We start from the raw sequence: 18,426 nt of genomic DNA on the forward strand, positions 1-18,426 counted from the left end.
ATGTCTCCACACCAGGATCTGTGCAGACTTTCCTCACTTTTGAAGATGCACCCCTGGAGATCTTGGGCTGGGTCACCTTATGCGGGGAACCCTCACTTTCCCTGCTTACAGAGAGGTGCCCTGAGATTCCCCAGGGCACGTCTCTAAGTAGGGAAAAGCTGGGCAGGCACTCCCCAGGCTTGAGGGGATGAATCCTGCATGGGAATTCCTGGGGGATGCAGGATCGGACTCCTCAAGCCTCCGGAGTACCTACCTGAGACAGTTGGAGAATGCAGGCTGCCTGCACTCTCCGGCTAAAAAGCAAATAGATGTCTTCTGCAATAAGGCTGCATTATTTTACACTACATTTTGCTGCAGCCCCTGACATGGCATGACAGACAGGGTAGAGACATGTATTTGGTTGCCATTTATGCTGCCATTCTTATCATGGCACAAACATGATGTCCGGTGACACCTGTTTCTATACTTAGAGACAACCTGGTTGAGAGAGGCAGTTCATGCCTGAACCAGTTAGTTCCTAAGGTGCCACTCTACCCCACCTTCAGTGCTTAAGTTTGACTGATGATTTCTAGGGATAAGAGCATATACAATTTTTCATAACCAGGACAAATCCTTAGTCTGGGTGGAGCAGTGGGAAAGAAGAGGAGAGAGGCAGATGGTTAAATCAATGCAATGGAGTTCAGTTTTATTAATAGCAGTCAGTTACTAGTCCCTGAAATCCCTGTTCTGCCTTGAGATCACTCAAAAACCAGAGATGTATCCAGAGAGTGCAGTCAGCTGGATATGTAGGTACTTTTAGGATCAAGATCAGTGGTTCTCAGCTTTTTTGGAATTGAGGCACCCCTCATGGGACTCAAGACACCCCTCCATAACTTTTGTAAATTAAGTGGTACCCAATATAAAAAAAAATATATATATATATATGTATATTACAGGGATTACTTCCTTGCAGAAGGGTAAGGATCATCCAGACAGGGATAAGCTTGACCTTGTGCTTATCTGCTGAGCTTACCTGCTTATCTGCCCATACCTTGCTTATCTCCTCACTTCTGGAGGCATACTTTAAATCATTTGATGGCAGCCTAGTGTGTCCTGGCACTATGCTTGAGAATCACTGATCTAGATTATTGAGCACACTTACATATGAATATTTCCTACCCCCCAAAGGCAATCATTTTCCCAAAGGCATGTCCTATCCCACCGGTTCTGGAAGTAAATAGTACCAATCTCATCTCTACTCTTAACCCAAACTAACTGTCAAAGCCAGTGACACTAAAAGATGTCAGAGTGTTTTTTTGCTCTCTTCTTACATGACCACTAGACTCTTGAGACTGACGCAGATTAGGAACTGAAAATCTTTTGGCGCTCAGGGTTGGCTGCTAATGTTTTTTATTTGAGCAAGAACATTCACTGCCTGCCACTTGGCTGGGAATAAGTCAAGTGGCTCCTCATCTGTACTTATAAAGTAGCCACTTGCCAGTATTCATTGTTGCGTTGAAGCCTCTGCTCTTCAAATAGTTTACTTAACATAAGTATCATGGTGCAGTCCTTGCTATACTAAAAGACAAGCAAACCTTCACACCTTCCTTACGTTAATACTGTTATTCTCACACATCTTGCTGAGTAAATCTTAGCTTTCACAACAGGGATGTAGGAAGCACTTAACAATGGATGCTACTCGAGACCGGTGAGATCCTAAACATTCTTGTCTTTTATAGTTCAGTTTTACCTGAGCTACTTCCTTTATTCCTTCATATTCCACCTTCATCTTCTTTTGGACATCCTCATCAACACTTGGGTCACCTATCCTGTTAAACAAGGAAGCAGCTTCCTCCAGGAGCCTTTCCAGCAGGACTGACTGATTTAAGACGTCATTCAGCAGCACCTCAGAGTGGCTCAGCTGCCACTGCTTCTCTTTCAAGCCAAGCTGCAGTTCTATGTCTGGCTCCAAGGTCACCTTCATGTTGTGAACCCACGTGTAAAATTCATCCTGGGCTTTCAAGTATTCATTCCAGTGCAGCCACACCCATTCAATACGGCTGTTGGGGAAAGCGAGGAATATGAGATTCTCTCAGGACCAGTGGAAATTATGGCAAGTTCAAGATGCTTAAAAAAATGTCACCACCGAATGGTCACAATCTCAGGTGGAATAACTCAGCTTAGCTCCTCTGGCTTCAGAGTGTCACAATCCACGTCCCAGTTCCATTCTGCTGTAAGGGGAAACACCATTTGCTCAGCAAAGATTATGGGCTGGTGCAGTGTGAGGGGAGATAGAGCCAAGGCTCCACCTTTTTTCTGTTCACCCACCCCAGCTGTATGCATGGGACCAGCAGTTGCAGCCTAGAGAAGTCTACTTTCTCGCATACCGCTATCCACAATATGGCATTGATGCAGGGAGTTCTTTGTGACAGAACTGCATGAGCCAGTCTGACCTGACACATAAAGCACATACTTTATCGAAAAATAGTATATGTTTCCTACCTGTGACAGTGAGTAATGTATATGGCTGTTTCTTCCCACATGGCCTTAATGTCTTTCAGTTTGGAGAGTACCTTGTGCTTTTCATCCTCACTGATGCAGCAAAGAAGGGCCTCCGCTTTCTTGATAACGAAGTCCATTTTCAGTCGACCTTCAGGCTCCAGTACACAAATTTTCTGTTAGGAAGCACAAAACTTAATGTGTTACAAACAGCCTGTGAAAGCAGTTATTGAATTATAAATTTGTTTTTACCTAGGAATCAATAACTCCCTCATGCAGAGCTCCTATTGAGTAAAAAGTGAAAACTTTTCCACTGTTATTTTTAACAATCCTAAAAGATTTAATTAATTAGAGACTTATATACTTCAAAACATCTATAAAAAACAAATAGTTTTTATAGCTCTTCAGAGTTATTTCTATGGAAGCCAGTTATTTATGTGCCTACTCAGTTCTATAGGACTTGAATACCACCTGCTATAGTTCTATGATATTATATATACCTATTGTATGCCTTGTAATTTATTTTTGTGGCAAGAATGTAGAGGCAGCAATATCCATGGAAAACACAGAGCAGAACACATAGGGTAAGATGTCCAATAGCTTGCCACAGGTTACAGACAGAAAAGCCATTTGTTGCAAATCCTAGAAGACGTTTTCTCAACTACAGGTCAGAAGAAATTGCAATTACCTAGCAGAATTTCATCTCTGTTACCAAGTTCTTTCCTTGCCCCCAAATTTCTATATCAGATAAGATTATGGCACACACGCACACAACTCAACACAAACCCTAAGGCAAGGAAATAAAGGTTTAAGGTCCTCTTCCACACTGAGGCATAAACCGAACTACAAGAACGACCATTCTGCACTGCAAACAACCTTAACTCCATCTCAGTAAGAATGTCAGTTTTTCAGCATCACCTACCCTAAGTTCCCACTACTACAAACACGCAGATCACCAGACTCCCTCTGCCTATTGTCCTGCCTGCACAGTTCAGAGGGAGTCACATGCACTCAATTTTAGAGAAAGATAAAGCTAAAAGAAAAACATGAAGACACTAAATATCAGAAGCTGCTTATGAAGATTTAGGCCAAGAGATGTGTCCAAAATCATTTTTAAGTCAGTCACAGGGTATAGAATAAAAGCCAGATCTTCCCAGTCTTGTGATTTTAACAGAATCATTCTTCTTCCTTTATGTCTTTCTATATAGCAAACTTGACTGTGACGTTCTTGCACCATTTGCACTAAATGCCTACTTTGTAAAATTAATACAAATACCGCCCCCAACACACACACACACAAACCCACATACTAAATACAGACTCTTGGAGTGGAGCAGGCAGTATAAGCTACAACCACCAAACAAAAGAAAAACACGGAAATAAATCAATAACTCTAAAGTTCAGATCTTTTTTAATGGTTGAAATGAACTGAAAGCAAAAAGGACTGTTAAGGAAGCTATGGTTGGGCTGGCAGTTCAATTTTCCGGACTGTATTTTTTTAATGGTTGCTTTCTTTGGCGGGCATATTTTCATTAGCAAATTTACAGAAAATGAAAACACAGGAAGCAAGCCAACGAGGACAGGGACACTGGAACTGATGTTTTCATTTGAAATAGCCAACAGATGAATGAGCAAGAAGATTAGATGGAAATGTCAGTTGGATGGCAAGGATGCCATTCAGCCTGCTACAAAGGCAGGATGGGAAGACAAAGAAGGGAAGGGAGAAGCAGGATGAGGAAAGAGTTATTTAGCTTTTTTCCTTTTCAGATGATGGGTTTCCAAAATCCAAACTACAAGTTCCAAAACAAGGATTTTCTGTGTGCACTCTGGGGATGCCCACCAAAACCCATTGTAGCCAACAGGCTTCAGTCAGGTCATTTGAAAGCAGAAACAAATTCTCAGTCTGAAACAAAATAAATACTTCGTGCCTTTGGGCTAGCAGGCAAATTTCTCTGTCACCACCAGCTCCACAATGAGTCTCATGTTAGACCAGATACGTGATCTAACACCCTTGATGAAAAACCTGGGAAAATAGGATTGGATAAGATATGACAATTCATACAAAATACCCCAGCACTCGCACCTGGATTGCAACTCTGTGCTAGCTATGCTATCTTAAATACCAGAAAGAGTCCAAACATGATTACAGGCATAAAGAGACTTTCATATGAAGAGAAATGAGAACTCACATTTGTGAGGGGCTGCTGCTGTCCCCCTGACTTCCTATACCCTAATTTCCAAACCCAGCTGGAGTGGAGGAAGAAAGAATGGGAGGAAAGAAAAAAGTGCTACCGAGTGCCAGGGAAATGGGTACCTAGAGCAGGGGTGGGCAGTGTAGAGATCACAGGGTTCAGTTAACACAGGCATACATGAATGAAAAGAAACACAACAGGTTTTGTTTGGGAACAGTAAGGAAGCTCTGCTTACTCTGTTTCTCACTCACTGACTCCCACCTACCTGCTCCCTGAGGGGCCATCTCACAGTGCCCAACTCCCTGAGCCTCCTGTTAGGGAGCATCTATAAATTATAACTTCTGTCATTAGTTATATCTGCTTCCAGGACTCAAAGATGTCCCTGGCAACTGCTGCCATGGTGCTGTCTGCCTTCAGGGCTGGGGTGCATGACTGCAGCCATCCCTGAGGTGCCAGCTGCATCTCCCAAAAGTCCCTTTTCAAAATCCTAGATCTGCCCATGTATGTGCAGAAAGCAAACTTTCCTATGATTGCAGGCAAAGTCAGAGACAACACTTCACTTGCAAGCTACCAGGTAGGGACTACCTGTTTAAAGAACAGGCCAATCATAAGGACAGAAGTTACACATAAACCAGTTTAAGTAATCAGAAAATGCTTTAAACCTGTAACAGAACAGAAGTTCAGTGCACATAAACCAGTTTCAAAATGGCCAAAACTAGTCTAACATAATCTGGTTGAAAGCAGAGTCAGACTTAACTGATTGAGGTCAAACTAGCTTCTGTAACTTCTGTCCCAGACCCCTTCTTGATTTAAATTAAATCAGAGTCCCCCAGCATCCCAGCATGCTTTGCAGCCTTGGTCTGGGCTGTGCTGTCTGCTCCAGAGAGCAGGGCTGGCTCCGCCCCTCTGCTGTCTAGCTGGAGCAAGAGCAGGGGGTGTGGCCAGATGCTTACCTGGCATGATCCCTAAGGCAGAGGTCAGGGAGGGGGTTTATTCCCCTCTTTCCCCTCTCTCCCCCAGGGGACCCCATCCAGGGTCTGCCTGGTGGGAGCACAGCATCCCCTGTCAGGCATTTCCCTCTCATCACCACTCAAGCAGCAAGGGGTGTGGCCAGCCCTGGCAGCAGCCCGAAGTAAATGGAGAGACAGATGGGGGTATAATTTCTCCACAACAGCACGGACCCCAGGCAGGATCTGCCAGGCAGGGACGCAGCAGCCTGTCAGACATTTTGCCCCGCTTGCCATTCAAGCAGCAGGGGGCTTAGCCAGCTTTGGCAGCAGCCTGAAGCGAACCCCCCAATTTGCTTCAGGCTGCTGCTGGGGCTGGCCACGACCCTTCTGCTCAAGCAACAAGGGGCATGGATGGGAAATGCATGGCAGGGGCTGCTTCCCCCTTCCCCCTCCAGGCACACCCCAGCTGGGGACCATATACACCACAATGGGGGTTTAAACCTCTACCCAATCATAGTCAGACTGCCGGGGCCTGGCCATGGCCCCTCTCAGCTCAGCTTCCCTCCAGCCAAGGGCTTGCACTAGCACCCCCTGGCTTCTGACCTGAGCCACTGCAGACATGTGGCTGTATTTCCAGAATCAAAAGTGACTGTCTATTCGTCTGCTTGCTGGCTCAATCTATGCAGGTTAGACTAACCTGCGGAGAGTGAATTAATTCAGGCTTGGGCTTTTTGAATGTCTGTATTTAGCCTACAACATAACAGAAGCAGAAAAGCAACAAGTTAGTGTTGGCCTTCTCTACAGGACTGCTACTGCACCATTGTAATAATAAGTGGGAGAAACAAGATAAACAGAAGTGCCCAGTTCTCTCATAAAACTTGAGAAAGGGAACACTAGGAAACTGAAAGGTAGTACATTTACAGTTAATCAAAAAGAAACACAGACATTATCATTTTGTCACAAAACGCCAGTGAGAGCAAGAGTTTAGAAGGATTATTAAGGGATCAGCTATTTACAGAAATGAGATCATCTACACTGTTTACACCTATTTGGATCATCTACACTGTTAGATAAGTTGAAGAAGATATGTGCCTTAAAACTACTAGTGGACACAGCTCAGAAAAAACTATAAGCAGCCTGCTCTGTTATGGAGATTGTGGTACTTTTTCCTTTAGCATCTGCCACTAGTGTGATCTGACTATGGCAATTTCCTGATGACTGCTGGGTGGCTGTAAATCCTAGAGCACTGTGTGCAACAGCTGAGGTCTTATGAAAAGCGAGACTGATGCTACACTTCCAAATATCATATATTTACTCAAATATAAGATGTTTTATTTTCCCTAATCAGCCCTCAATTTTTTATGAGGAAAATGTTTTGTGTTCCAAGCCAAATCAATTCCAAATCCATGAGTCATTCAAGAACCATATATGGCCCTACTATTGGTAAACATCCTCTACCCCCACCTGGGTTTTCAGATGTTTCCAAATCATTTAGCGGGCATCCTACGTTCAGGCCCAAGGCCAATGGCTTTGGGTGGCCCCGGGGTTCACTTGCCCTCAGTTATATGGTTACAGAAACAAGCTAGGGAGAAGTTTCCCCGTTCCATAAAGTGGGCATAAAGCCAAGTTCTTCCCACTGGAAAGGAAAGTGGGAGATTAGATATATATTACCTCCATGGGTACTACCCCGTGCCAGAAAAGCAGTTATCCCAAGTGACTAGGAAAACTCCCTTGGCAAACCTACCACAAGAATAATGTAGCCTATCTGAGTAAAATATATAGCAGTGCCCATTGTGCTCAGTCCTCCTCAGTGCTGACTCTTTTCTAGGTCATGGTGAGCCACTACACTGAATACATTTTAACTTCCTTTTTACTCCCATAGCTGAGCTGTGCCTTTCTTTCCCATTTCCAACGATTCCTGTTTCTTCACCATCCTTAAATGTCTGGTAAATATCATCAAATGGGACCCCAAACATTTTACCCAGAATCCCTCTGTTGTCCCCTCTCTCAGCCTGTGTGAGGAGGAGCTGGACTAGGTTGCCCTGTGCCTCATCTGCATATACGTTATTGGAGCATCCCAGGACTTGTGACATGAACATGTGGTTCCAGTCCTGAGTTGGGAGTTAATTAGCACATAGATCCTTTCTGGGGCTGTCTGGAGTACACATACTATTGAGTGTCGAGCTATGGGGTCACCATGACTTTTAAATGCTGTTGACTCTTCCAGGGTCCAGCCCATTGAACTACATGGTAAATCATGAGCCTTTTGGTTTTAGACTAATATCATTTGTAATTCATACTACTGAACCCCTGGCCTAGCACATCAGGTAGCATCCTGGGATGCATGGAGTCTAGATTCCCGGAGGTAGCAAGGAAGAGTCCAGGGTCCTGGCCTACATGGATGACTTGAACATCCTGTACCAGAATAGGTATGTAGTAAAAAGAGCCCTGTGGCACATGCAGGTTTACAAAGCAGCAGTTGGGGCCAAGCTCAATGTGAGCAAAAGCACCTTCCTGTTCATGGATGAGCTCTGGGACCTGGAGTCCCTGGGGGTCTTGGTTCCCCAAGAGGGGATCAAGATCCTTGGGGAGGATTTTGACCCTGACCTGAGCGGAAGGAGGGCCTAGGAGAAAAGGAGGTCAAGCTGAAGCAGTGGTTGAGTCTGTGGCACACGCACCACCTCTCCATGGCGGTAGCAACACCACATGGTGCTCATGAAAGCAGTGTTGCTACCAGAGCTTCTGTACGCTGCACTGGTCTTCCCCTCTCCAAAGCATATCATTCACAGAATCCAGAGAGACATGTGTGTTTTTTTCTGGGGATCCAGAATGGAGAAGGTGGCAAGGAAGAACCTGTACAAAAAGAAACAGACTGGGGGAGGGGGATGCCAGACACCCACCTGTTCCTGCAGGCATGGTACACGAGCCAAATCTGCAAGCTGGTGACCAGGCCAGAGTCCAAAACAGCCTGTCTAGTAAAGTTTTTTTGCAGGTCACCTCCTAAGACAGTGGGGGTGTTCACCACAACCAACTGGAAACCGTGGGCCATGGAACACCCCTGGTTCTACAGAGTCCTGAACAAGTTCCAGAGTGAGTACAGGCCACAGAAGGAAAGCCTGGTGACTATGATCAACCACAGGAAGATATAGAAAGCAGAGACAGAGACATACTATCAACCGTGGAGATACTCCCCAAAGACAACTGCCAAGCCACCTAGAACTGGATCTTCCATAAGGACCCATGAAAGGATCACAGAGACTTGAACTGGCTAATAGTGCACCACACTCTCCCAGTGAGGGCATGGAGACACAGAGGGACGAGGAACTTGACCCAGCTGCCCCAGCGAAACCTGCCAGTTTGATAGAGAGACCATCAACCATCTCCTATGGCTCTGTCCCTACACCAAGGGAGTGTGGAAAAAGGTAAGCCGGCACCTGGAGGAGGTGACAGGAATCAGGCTGATGACAAGGGAGACGGCACTGTATGGACACCTGACTAAACAACAGGGGTCCCAAACACCTGGCTTTTACAAGTCTGTGTCCTGCATCAGGAGCACCCTGTAGCACATGCAGGAACCTACCGGTGTACACATGGAACTTGAGGAAACAGGCTGTATCAAAATGTTTCTGTATGAACTCCAGTCCTACTGCTGGAAAGCGGTGGGAGAGGACAAAGAAGATGTGGCCAACTCCACTTAGCAAAGGGACTTTTGGCAAAGACTATTCCGAGAGGTGGAGTGATCAGCGATGATGAAGATGACAGCAACACAACTAGGTTTCAAAACAGCGACAATGACAACAGCAGTGTCAGCAGCAGTGGATGCAACAGTGAGAGTCACAGCGCTAACAACAAAGACAAGGCATAAATAGACAATGTAAACCCCACCTGGAGTGAAAACTAAGGGACCGTTATGGAAAGGACTGTGGACTGGTGCATGGGAATGCGGGGGCATGGATGTGCAGGGATGACCATTGTAATGGGTATGCAGGCTTTAGATGCATTTTAAGGTTTGTGTAGAAATGCTTATTCGGGATGCAGTATATATATAACTATAACTATAATTATATATATATATATCAGGGCTGTGTGAAATTTTGATGGCTGTTTCATTCCAACACTGTTTTGACCAATTTCAAGGTCGAAACAGCAAAATCAGAACGAAACAGAGGCCGTCAAAATAGCCTCAAAACAAAACAAAGCTGATTGAAACATTTCACAAGTCGAATTGTTTCGAGCATAGGCTGGGGATGGGAAGTCAGTCCAGTCAGCCTGATTTCCCATCCCCAGCGCAAGATCCTGCAGGGGGTGTGAGGCAGCCAAGCCAGGCTGTTTCCCTAACCCCCGCGCGTGATCGTGCAGGGGTCAGGAAAGCAGCCCGGCTCGGCTACCTCCTGACCCTGGCGCAATCAAGTGCGGGGGCCGGGGAAGCAATCCCACTCGGCTGCCTCCCACTCCGGCACAATCATGTGTGAGGGTCAGGGAAGCAGCCTGGCTGGGTGATCTAGCGCTGGAGATGGAAAGTCAGCCCAGCTGGTCTGACTCCCCATCCACAGCGAAACTTGAAACAGTGGTGAAACAGCCTTTCTGTTTTGACAGAACAAAATGGAACAGCTGTTTCGACTCGAAATGAAATTTGAGACAAAACACTGTTTCCTCAAACCATTGAAACTCAAGGCAAAATGGAATGATGCCGTTTCGCACAGCCCTAATATATATATATCCTCCCCCCGCTCAAAAAAAAAGAAAGAAAAAAGTTTGTACTATAGGTACTCTTCCCTAGCTTGCTCCTGCTGCCATAGGGTTGAGGGCAAATGAAACTCAAGGGCATCTGAACCCTAAGCCTCCAGGCTTGGGCCTCTGTGTAGGATGCCTGCCAAATGATTTGGAAACATCTGAAGGCCCAGGTTGGGGTGGAGGATGTTTGTCAATAGTAGGGCTACTTACAGTTCTTGACTCATAGTTTGGAATTGGTTTGGCCAATTTGGCTTGGAACATGAAAATTTTTTATTAAAAAAAAGTTTGCACTATAGGTACAAAAGTGATGCTTAACAAAGTGTTTATGGAGTACCTGTTCTAAAATTTGCAACAGTTTAAAAAAAAGCAAAATATATCAATTCTGGATTAATTAAATTACAACAGCCATGTTTATTCAAATTTGCCCCTCACTACTATGTGCTCAGGAAGAGCAGGGTGCAACAGTAAGGGGCTGCAGGGGGGAAAAATTAGAGAAAGGGTAGAGGGCAAGGGGGTCACCTGACTCCTCTCAAATTTATGTTTCCTGCTGTAGCAGTGGAAAGCAGACAAATTTAAGGCAAACCTCCCATAATTGAATTCTATAACTGAAAAAGTATAACATATTCATAAATTTTCCATATATTGAACCTAATTATCGGGGGATCATCTTATATTCAGGGTCATCTTATATTTGAGCAAATATGGTACATATGAAAAAACTGGAAACATCTAATCTGACAATAAGTTATATCCAATCTTCCCGTTCTTTATGCAGCAGTAAATGGCTTGCATGAGAAGATCCGGAAAGAATGCTGATATGAGCTGTTCCAAATGGGAATGATGCAACAGCCTCTGGGGACGTTTTTGGTTTCTATTGGTCCCACTTTGATAGTGCCCTAACAGCAACCTCTCCATCAAGCTCTGCCAGTCACTGTGACAACAGAGCTGCTCATGACTATGCCCAGACTAGGAATCTCAAGTCTTTCCTTACCTCAGTTTCTCTCAGTCTGGCTTCTAGAGCAGACCGAGGTCCCTTGGTGTTGTCATTAATCTGCAATTTCTCCTGGATGGCCTTCATCCAAGCTTCTGCATTTTCCACGCTACTGTCAAATTCATCCTGTGGTGGCTGAGTCATTGCATTTGAAGAAACTGAAAGTATAAGAAATGAGGAATTAGAAAACAGTTTTCCTCTCAAGAATGTGACTTACGATCTTAGGGAGTGTAGAAGAAAGATCAAGGTTATTAGCCTCTTTGGGCATATCCCCACAAGCATGTCTGTGCATCTCCTGCTGGACAAATAGCAGCAGAACATATTTATGCCACTGCTATTTGTCCCCAGGTATGCCCCTGCATGTGCACTCTGACATGAGGCAAATTGCCCCACGTGGGGTAAGAGAGGCTGGGGTCACCAGCTGGGCTGGCCCCAGCAGCCTCACGTGGGGGCCTGGGGCCCTCCTGGGGCAGCACCAGTGCCAATCTGGCTGCTCAGACTGGCTGGAAACCAGAGCATGGCTCTGGCTGGCCAGGCTGCAGTTTCTGGTGGCGCATACTGCTGCTGTCTGCAACCACTGTTTTTTTAGCAGCAGGGTTTTTTTGGACATCAGATCTCCCAGTGTCAAAACCTCCCTGCTGCACTGCAAATTAGCAACACGGTGAAGTTTGCAGCACCAAAAACTGCATACGCGTGCTCATGTGGATACACCCTTTTTGATTAATGGCATCAAGCCACTCACCACATAATAGTCCTTAATTTCTAAGTAAGATTCAACAGAGTATGAAATAAAAGCTCCAGTTCAAAGCCTCTAAAATGAGAAAATATGAGGGAAAATACAGGTAGGGAGCTCTGTCAAGCTCCATTTTTGGGTTGATATTCAAAGGGGTAGCAGATACTGCATTTAATTTGAAAGACTTTAAATTAGGCTAATTTGGTGTTTAGGAGATATTGGCTGCCTTAGGTGCTAACATTATCTGCATTTTTACAGAACATGCACAATACAGGCATTGGGAATGCAATCTCCCTCATCGCATCTCTCCTTAGGCCTGTTTAGGACTTGGTGCTATAAGGTAGTGACCACTCAAGCATATGCTCAACTTGTAAACATGTGGCTAGTCCCTGCTAAGGCTGCCCTGAATGCTCGGAGCTTTGAACCTAATCCACTTTCTTGCTTGCTTCTAAAGAAGTTGTCTGTCAGAGCTCTTGTGGGGGTGATTTTATGATAATGGACACCACTTCTGCTGGGACCCAAACCATTTGTCATTCTTTTCTTATCTTTTAACTCATCCCACCCTAACTAACCCCCTCTCCTCCCCACTCAGACACACATAAATTATGGAAATAATCTGAAGTTAGCTCCCCTCTCATTTTTACCCTGCTTATGTGTTGCATTTCTTCCCCCATTATGCGTCTGTCCTGACTGTCTACTACTCTGTTTGTACAGTACCTGTCACAACAGGGGCCCAGTCTTGGCTGGTTGTCAGGCACTACCATAATAAACGTGACTAATAATAATGAGGAAAGACTCTATGATTCAGTGAGCCAAAGTCAACAGGAGCCCATTGACATCAATTGGTTTTGAATCAGACCTTTCACCTACTGCTCTCCTTGGTAGCCATTCATCTAGTTTCTCTCTATTTAAATGCCATTATTATTTGTCATCTATAACTGAATTATTGTTTTTAATATGAGCTACAGATCAACACCAAAGTCTGATTTTGCCACTCTGACCCTGCTGGAATAGAACTTCTCTCACGTAGAAAGGTGCAGCTCAACATACTGAAAGGGAGGCAGAGTTTGGGCAAAGTTGAATTGCACAGGGAGAAAGTGACTTGTTCTTGCTGAGCCACACAGAAAACTTTTCTGTCTCTTGATGATGTTTCTCTCAGGCATGGGCAAAATGCTCACGTTTCGCTCACTTCCCCCTATAATTTCCAATTTCCCTTCCTGCCCTCATGTTCTAGACTAAATTGGGGAAATGCACCAAAACTCATACGTACTAATACCTGGCAATACAGGAATTTAAACCTGCTGTTCCTCAGGATTCAGCAAGTCATGGAGCCACCAGGTCCCACCCAGTACAGCACGAGAGAACAGCTTACAGTTCACGTCACTCCCACTAGGGCTGTGCAAAGAAAGCTTTGGCAGCCAATTTAATTCGGAGGAGATTCAGCCCGATTTGGCAGCCAAATCCGAATTGAATCAGGAGACCCATTAAAAGGTCCACATCAATTTGGAAGCCTCTGAATCAATTCAGAGATTCGGTGCCCATTCGGAGATTCGAACATAGACTATACAGGCAGTAGTCCTTGACAACACTGGACACAGCTGTCTCCAGCTGGTAAATCTGTTGTGGTGGGCAGAGGGAAGGGGCGTTGGGTGCAGGGGGGGCCCACAGTGAGGGAGGGATTGGGGTTGGGACAAGCTGCCCAGCCAGGGTGGGGAGGCATAGGACTCGGGGAGAGGGGCTGCACCTCCGGTCTAGGAGCTGCTCTTCTGGTGGCTCCCATGTCCAGGAGGGCACGGGAGCAGGTGTATGCCCCCGGATCTGCATGGGCAGGCTGGGCTGGGCTGCACTCTGGAAAGCTAGCCCCAGCTGCCCACAGGACAGGTGGAGCCAGGGCTGCACTCCAGGCAGCTGGCCCCACCTGCAGTCTGAAGCGCAGCCCTGGCTCTGCCCACCCCGCAGAGTGCAGCCCACCAGTGGGGGTTTGCTGCCCAGAGCACCGCCCTGGCTCTGTTTACCCCACAGAGCGCAGTGGAGCAGAGGCTATGGGGGTGCTGTGGCCACCCTAACATTCCCCATAGCCCCTGGTGCTGGCCCTGCCCCAATCCGAGTGCACGCTTCTGCCCCCATGCCCTGCTGCTGCTCGCCCAGCTGGAGCAGGGTGGGGTGAAGCTGTGGCTTGTCAGGGAGGCACAGGGAGGTTGGAGTGGCTTCTGCCGCTGCATGCTGCTTGTCCAAGACAGCTCAGTGGCACTGTTCTGCACCTCCCCACCGCAACTGGACGAGCTGCAGGAGAACATAGCTCCCGCTCCCTGTGCCTTCAACCGCCCAGCCAGAGTGCAGCCTGGCCCAGCCCACCCCACGCAGATCCAGGGACGCACGCCACTCCCATGCCCTTCTGGACCGGCGATGAGAGCCACCGGAGAAGCCACCACAAAAGCAGCTCCTGGACTGGCTGTGTGCAGCAGCGTGCAGTGGTAGAAGCCCCCCTCCCGGGTTGGGCAGCTTGTCCCAGCCCCAGCCCCAATCCTTCCTTGCTGTGGGGGCTTTGACCTGCCCCCCCCCAATGCCTCTTCCCTCCCTGCTCCACCCATCACAACAGACTTATCAGCTAGAGGCAGCTGTGTTCAGCGTTGTTGAGGACTGCTGCTGTATAGTCTATGGCCGAATCTCTGAATCGGGGACGAATCTCTGGATCTAAATTGGCCAAATCAAATCGGGACAAATTGTCCCTCCGAATCAGCCAAATCGGAATCCAAAGCAAAGACTTGCTGCTTCACACCGACCTAACTCCCACATAGCTGAGCAGAGACAGTGATGAATGGGCACTGCTTTGGCTCCATTCCTGATGCATAGGCCAGTGTCACTGCACTTAAGTAGAGCACAGAAATAATCTGTCAGTGGCATAGATCAAAAGGAACAAGACTGAGAACTGTGACTCCCTGAGATGCCTCTTACATCAAGCAAGTTGCAAATGCACAAAGCACCTAGCCTAAGGAATGCAACATGATTCACTGGCACAGAGTCACCCTCTCTGACCCTAATTCTGTAACTGAGAGACATAAATATGGCTGATCTGTTGGATGGACTTTTCTGAATAGTGACATTCATTTTGTCTACAAGGTTTCTGTTCTTAGACACAGCCCTATCAGAGTTAAAGCTGGCATCAGGTCTCCAGTCTTTAGGCCAGAAGGCACCATTACAATAATCTAGTTCAGTGTTTCACAATCCACCTCCATAAGGGTTGTGACCCATCTATTTAAGGAGGACAATGCAGGAGGAGGTAGTGAGATATCAAAATGCATTATGATTTAAGGCAGAGGAATAGCTGTTGATTTTACTTTTGATCTGGCTGTTCTTTTGACCTGTATTTACAAGTCTTTGCAAATGAGCTAAACGCCAGACTAAGTGATTTTAGGGTTCATATTTACTATAAATTAAAATATATAAAGCCTTCCTGGTAAGTCACTATCTGAATGACTGTGTAACATTTCTGGTGATTCAGCATTTAATAAACACACACACAACAGGGTGCGTTGATTCAATACACTCAGATCTTAAGCCATGTCCTCAACACACCCAAGTGGTGAAAATACTAATTACTGCAATTATAATATGGCTTATTAGAAGTCAGAATTTCATTTTTAATTAAAAATAAAATTTCTTCATTGGTCCAAGAAAACAACACTGTCTCCTCTGGTGCTGTGATGATATGGTGCAGTGCTCAGGCAGCTTTTGTTCCAAAATCAACTGTAAAATGCCATGGCCTTGTGTAAACAAGAGGAAATGCCTGAGGCAAACGTGCTTTTGTGGCAGAGCTGCCAGACTGCGACTCCAGTGATCTGGGTCCAATCCCTAGCTCTGCCATACACTGCCTGTGCCATTTTGGGTTAATCAGTTAACCTCTCAGTGTCTCCACTTCTCATCTGTACAATGGGAGTACAAATGCCCCGTTGCTCACACATTGTCTAAACTATAAGCACCTTGGGGCTTAGTTTGCAGAAGCCCTCATCTCAGCTCTGGGCCTGTCTATACAGCCGTAGTGATAGGTCCTGGTACTGGGGGAAAGTGGGGAACAGGGAAGTTTGAGCACACCCTGCCTTCCCAAGCTGCAGACATGCTCCAGTCCATCTACCCTTAAACCTCAGTCTTCAGTGCACCTGAGCCCAGAGCAGCTTCACTGGCAAACTTCTAGGTCTGCAATGTGCCTAGGGACTAGGATGGGCAGTGTGCTCAGTGCTGCCCTCCCCCTGCCTGAAGTGCTGCACCAGTATAGACAAGTCCTAAGCATTGTTTACTACTTATCAGTGGTAATGTGTGTTTACCGATAACAATATGGGTCCTACCCCTTTTCTGTCAAGCTATCATTTAACTACACTCTCACACATGCACTCTCTCTCTCTTTCTCTCTCGTGTATTTTTACTGAGGGCACAGAGTAGACCTCATCATAGCTGCAGTGACGGTGCAAATCCGAGACTGAATTTGCAGTCCCAGTGCTGGCAGTAGTAATTATGCTGGAGCAAGGATTCACCCTAGGAAGGGAACAATACTGCTATCACCTTCCCTTGTAGGTTCTGTTGCTGAAGGGCACAGGCCATGGCTCTGTATAGCCTACTGAGGCAGAAGAGACAGGGTCAGCACATTTCCCAGGGAACCCAATACCAGACACATGGGAGCTGTAGTAGTAGGGTTCAGGCCCTGCACAGAAGTAAAGTTTGTGGATGGATTGTCTGCTAGCCCTCCCCACCCCAGCTAATCTTTCTGCAGTGAGGAGGCCCAGTAACACCGGTCTTAAGTACAACAAAATGTGGAACTGTTTACATACATACCTCCTTAACAGACAGGGTTTGCTTGGAGTCTGGGTGTGCGCTTGTCAGTGGGAATGCTGGAAGGGTTGTGTGGGATGAATTTTACCTACCTAGCAAGCCTCTAGGAAAGGAAGCACGCAGTCCTTGATTACACACAACTCCTGTGACAGAACCAGCAATGAACTGATTCTCAAGGCATGGTCCATTTGAGCAAATTAGGGTTGGAGAATCAAACCTAGCACTTGCAGAAATATTTTAGAGAACTCTGAAAGCAATGATGGGTGACAAGGGGCACTACTGAACACATGTCCTTTGGGATGCCCAAAACAACTAGAGACAACCTAGAGCCAGATTTGTGGGCTTCAGTGAGAATTAAGACACTGTTAATCTGGTCACATTACTCTGCACAGTTCAGTCTGAAATATGAGCCTAATGGCTTTAGCCTTCTATTGATCCTCAGGGACTCAATGGCTTCCTTTGCTCCATGTGTGAACCCCATTACCTATTTTGATGGATAAAACTTTCTCCCCGGGGATAACATGCAGGATTTCTTTGAAAGAGTTTTCATCTGTGTTGTAAATAAACCACTCAGAGTCAAGGAGACAGGTTTGCTTGATTCAGAGCCTACACACTGATGATCAACACTACCTAACATGGGGCTCTGTACAACATAAGCCCCAACCCACTCACACCTGAGCCTCTTAGGGCCCTGCTATACGTGCAGAGAAAAGCACGATGGAATCTAATGTGCAATGCACACAATTGAACGGCATGATCGTGGGATTGTGCGTTAGATCCCATAGTGCCTTATCACTGGTGCAAAAGGAGTCTGTGATTATGATCCCGGGCTCCTCTTGCATTGGTTCGTGTGGCTGCAAGTCCCGCAACTGACAGGGCTTGCAGCAGGAGCAGCGTTCCCCGTGTTGCCCCCACTGCAAGCCTCACAGCTGAGGAGGCATATGGCAAGGGGCAGTGCCAGGAATGCGGCCGACACTATGAGCCTTGTCTGCTCTGAGGCTGCCAGCCGGTGCACCCCTGTGGCTGGGAACCCTTATTTGATGGGGCTTCCAGTCACAGGCCAGCACCTGGCCACACGTTCAATTAATGGTGTTATTAGAACAAGCTATAGAATTATTCTACATTTTTGGTGGAATAACTTTGTAGCTCATTGCTTATTTTACCATGCCACTAATTGGTTAAAGGTGTAGCTGGGTCACAGCTTAAGGCATGGTTACCTGGTTAATCACATCTTAAGTGTAACATGTAGAGGGGGCCCTAAAGATAGTTTCCTACATGTTCATTTTCAATATCCCAACCACGAACAGCAACTACAGTTCAGAAACCACTGCAAAATTTCCAAAAAACTAAACTAAATAACAACTTTCAATTAGTCTCTAGGTAGCCTATGCAGACTCATCCTGCTGCATTCACCCTCAGCTGTAGCTCTGGTGATTTCATTTGAGGCTAGAGAGTTAATTTTCATCAGGTTGACAAGTACAAAATCATGCTCTAAATTGTGCTCCCTTGCACTTTAGCCAAATG

General features: G+C 46.2%; 1 protein-coding gene across 5 annotated transcripts in view; it reads right to left on the reverse strand.

The window, feature by feature from the left end:
* Positions 1–18,426, reverse strand: part of SYNE3 (spectrin repeat containing nuclear envelope family member 3) — a 115,500-nt gene that overhangs the window by 63,939 nt on the left and 33,135 nt on the right. For all 5 annotated transcript variants that reach the window (XM_090033958.1, XM_090033957.1, XM_090033959.1 and 2 more), the window contains 3 exons: positions 11,346–11,503; positions 2,482–2,654; positions 1,730–2,039 (listed from right to left, as the gene is read on the reverse strand). In XM_090033958.1, coding sequence (XP_089890084.1) covers positions 1,730–2,039; positions 2,482–2,654; positions 11,346–11,503 — 641 coding nt within the window. The remainder of the gene's footprint in view (positions 1–1,729; positions 2,040–2,481; positions 2,655–11,345; positions 11,504–18,426) is intronic.

The sequence above is a fragment of the Crocodylus siamensis genome, chromosome 2 (genome assembly GCF_052110815.1).
Source record: "Crocodylus siamensis isolate JL-2025a chromosome 2, ASM5211081v1, whole genome shotgun sequence".
Lineage (NCBI taxonomy): Eukaryota > Metazoa > Chordata > Crocodylia > Crocodylidae > Crocodylus > Crocodylus siamensis.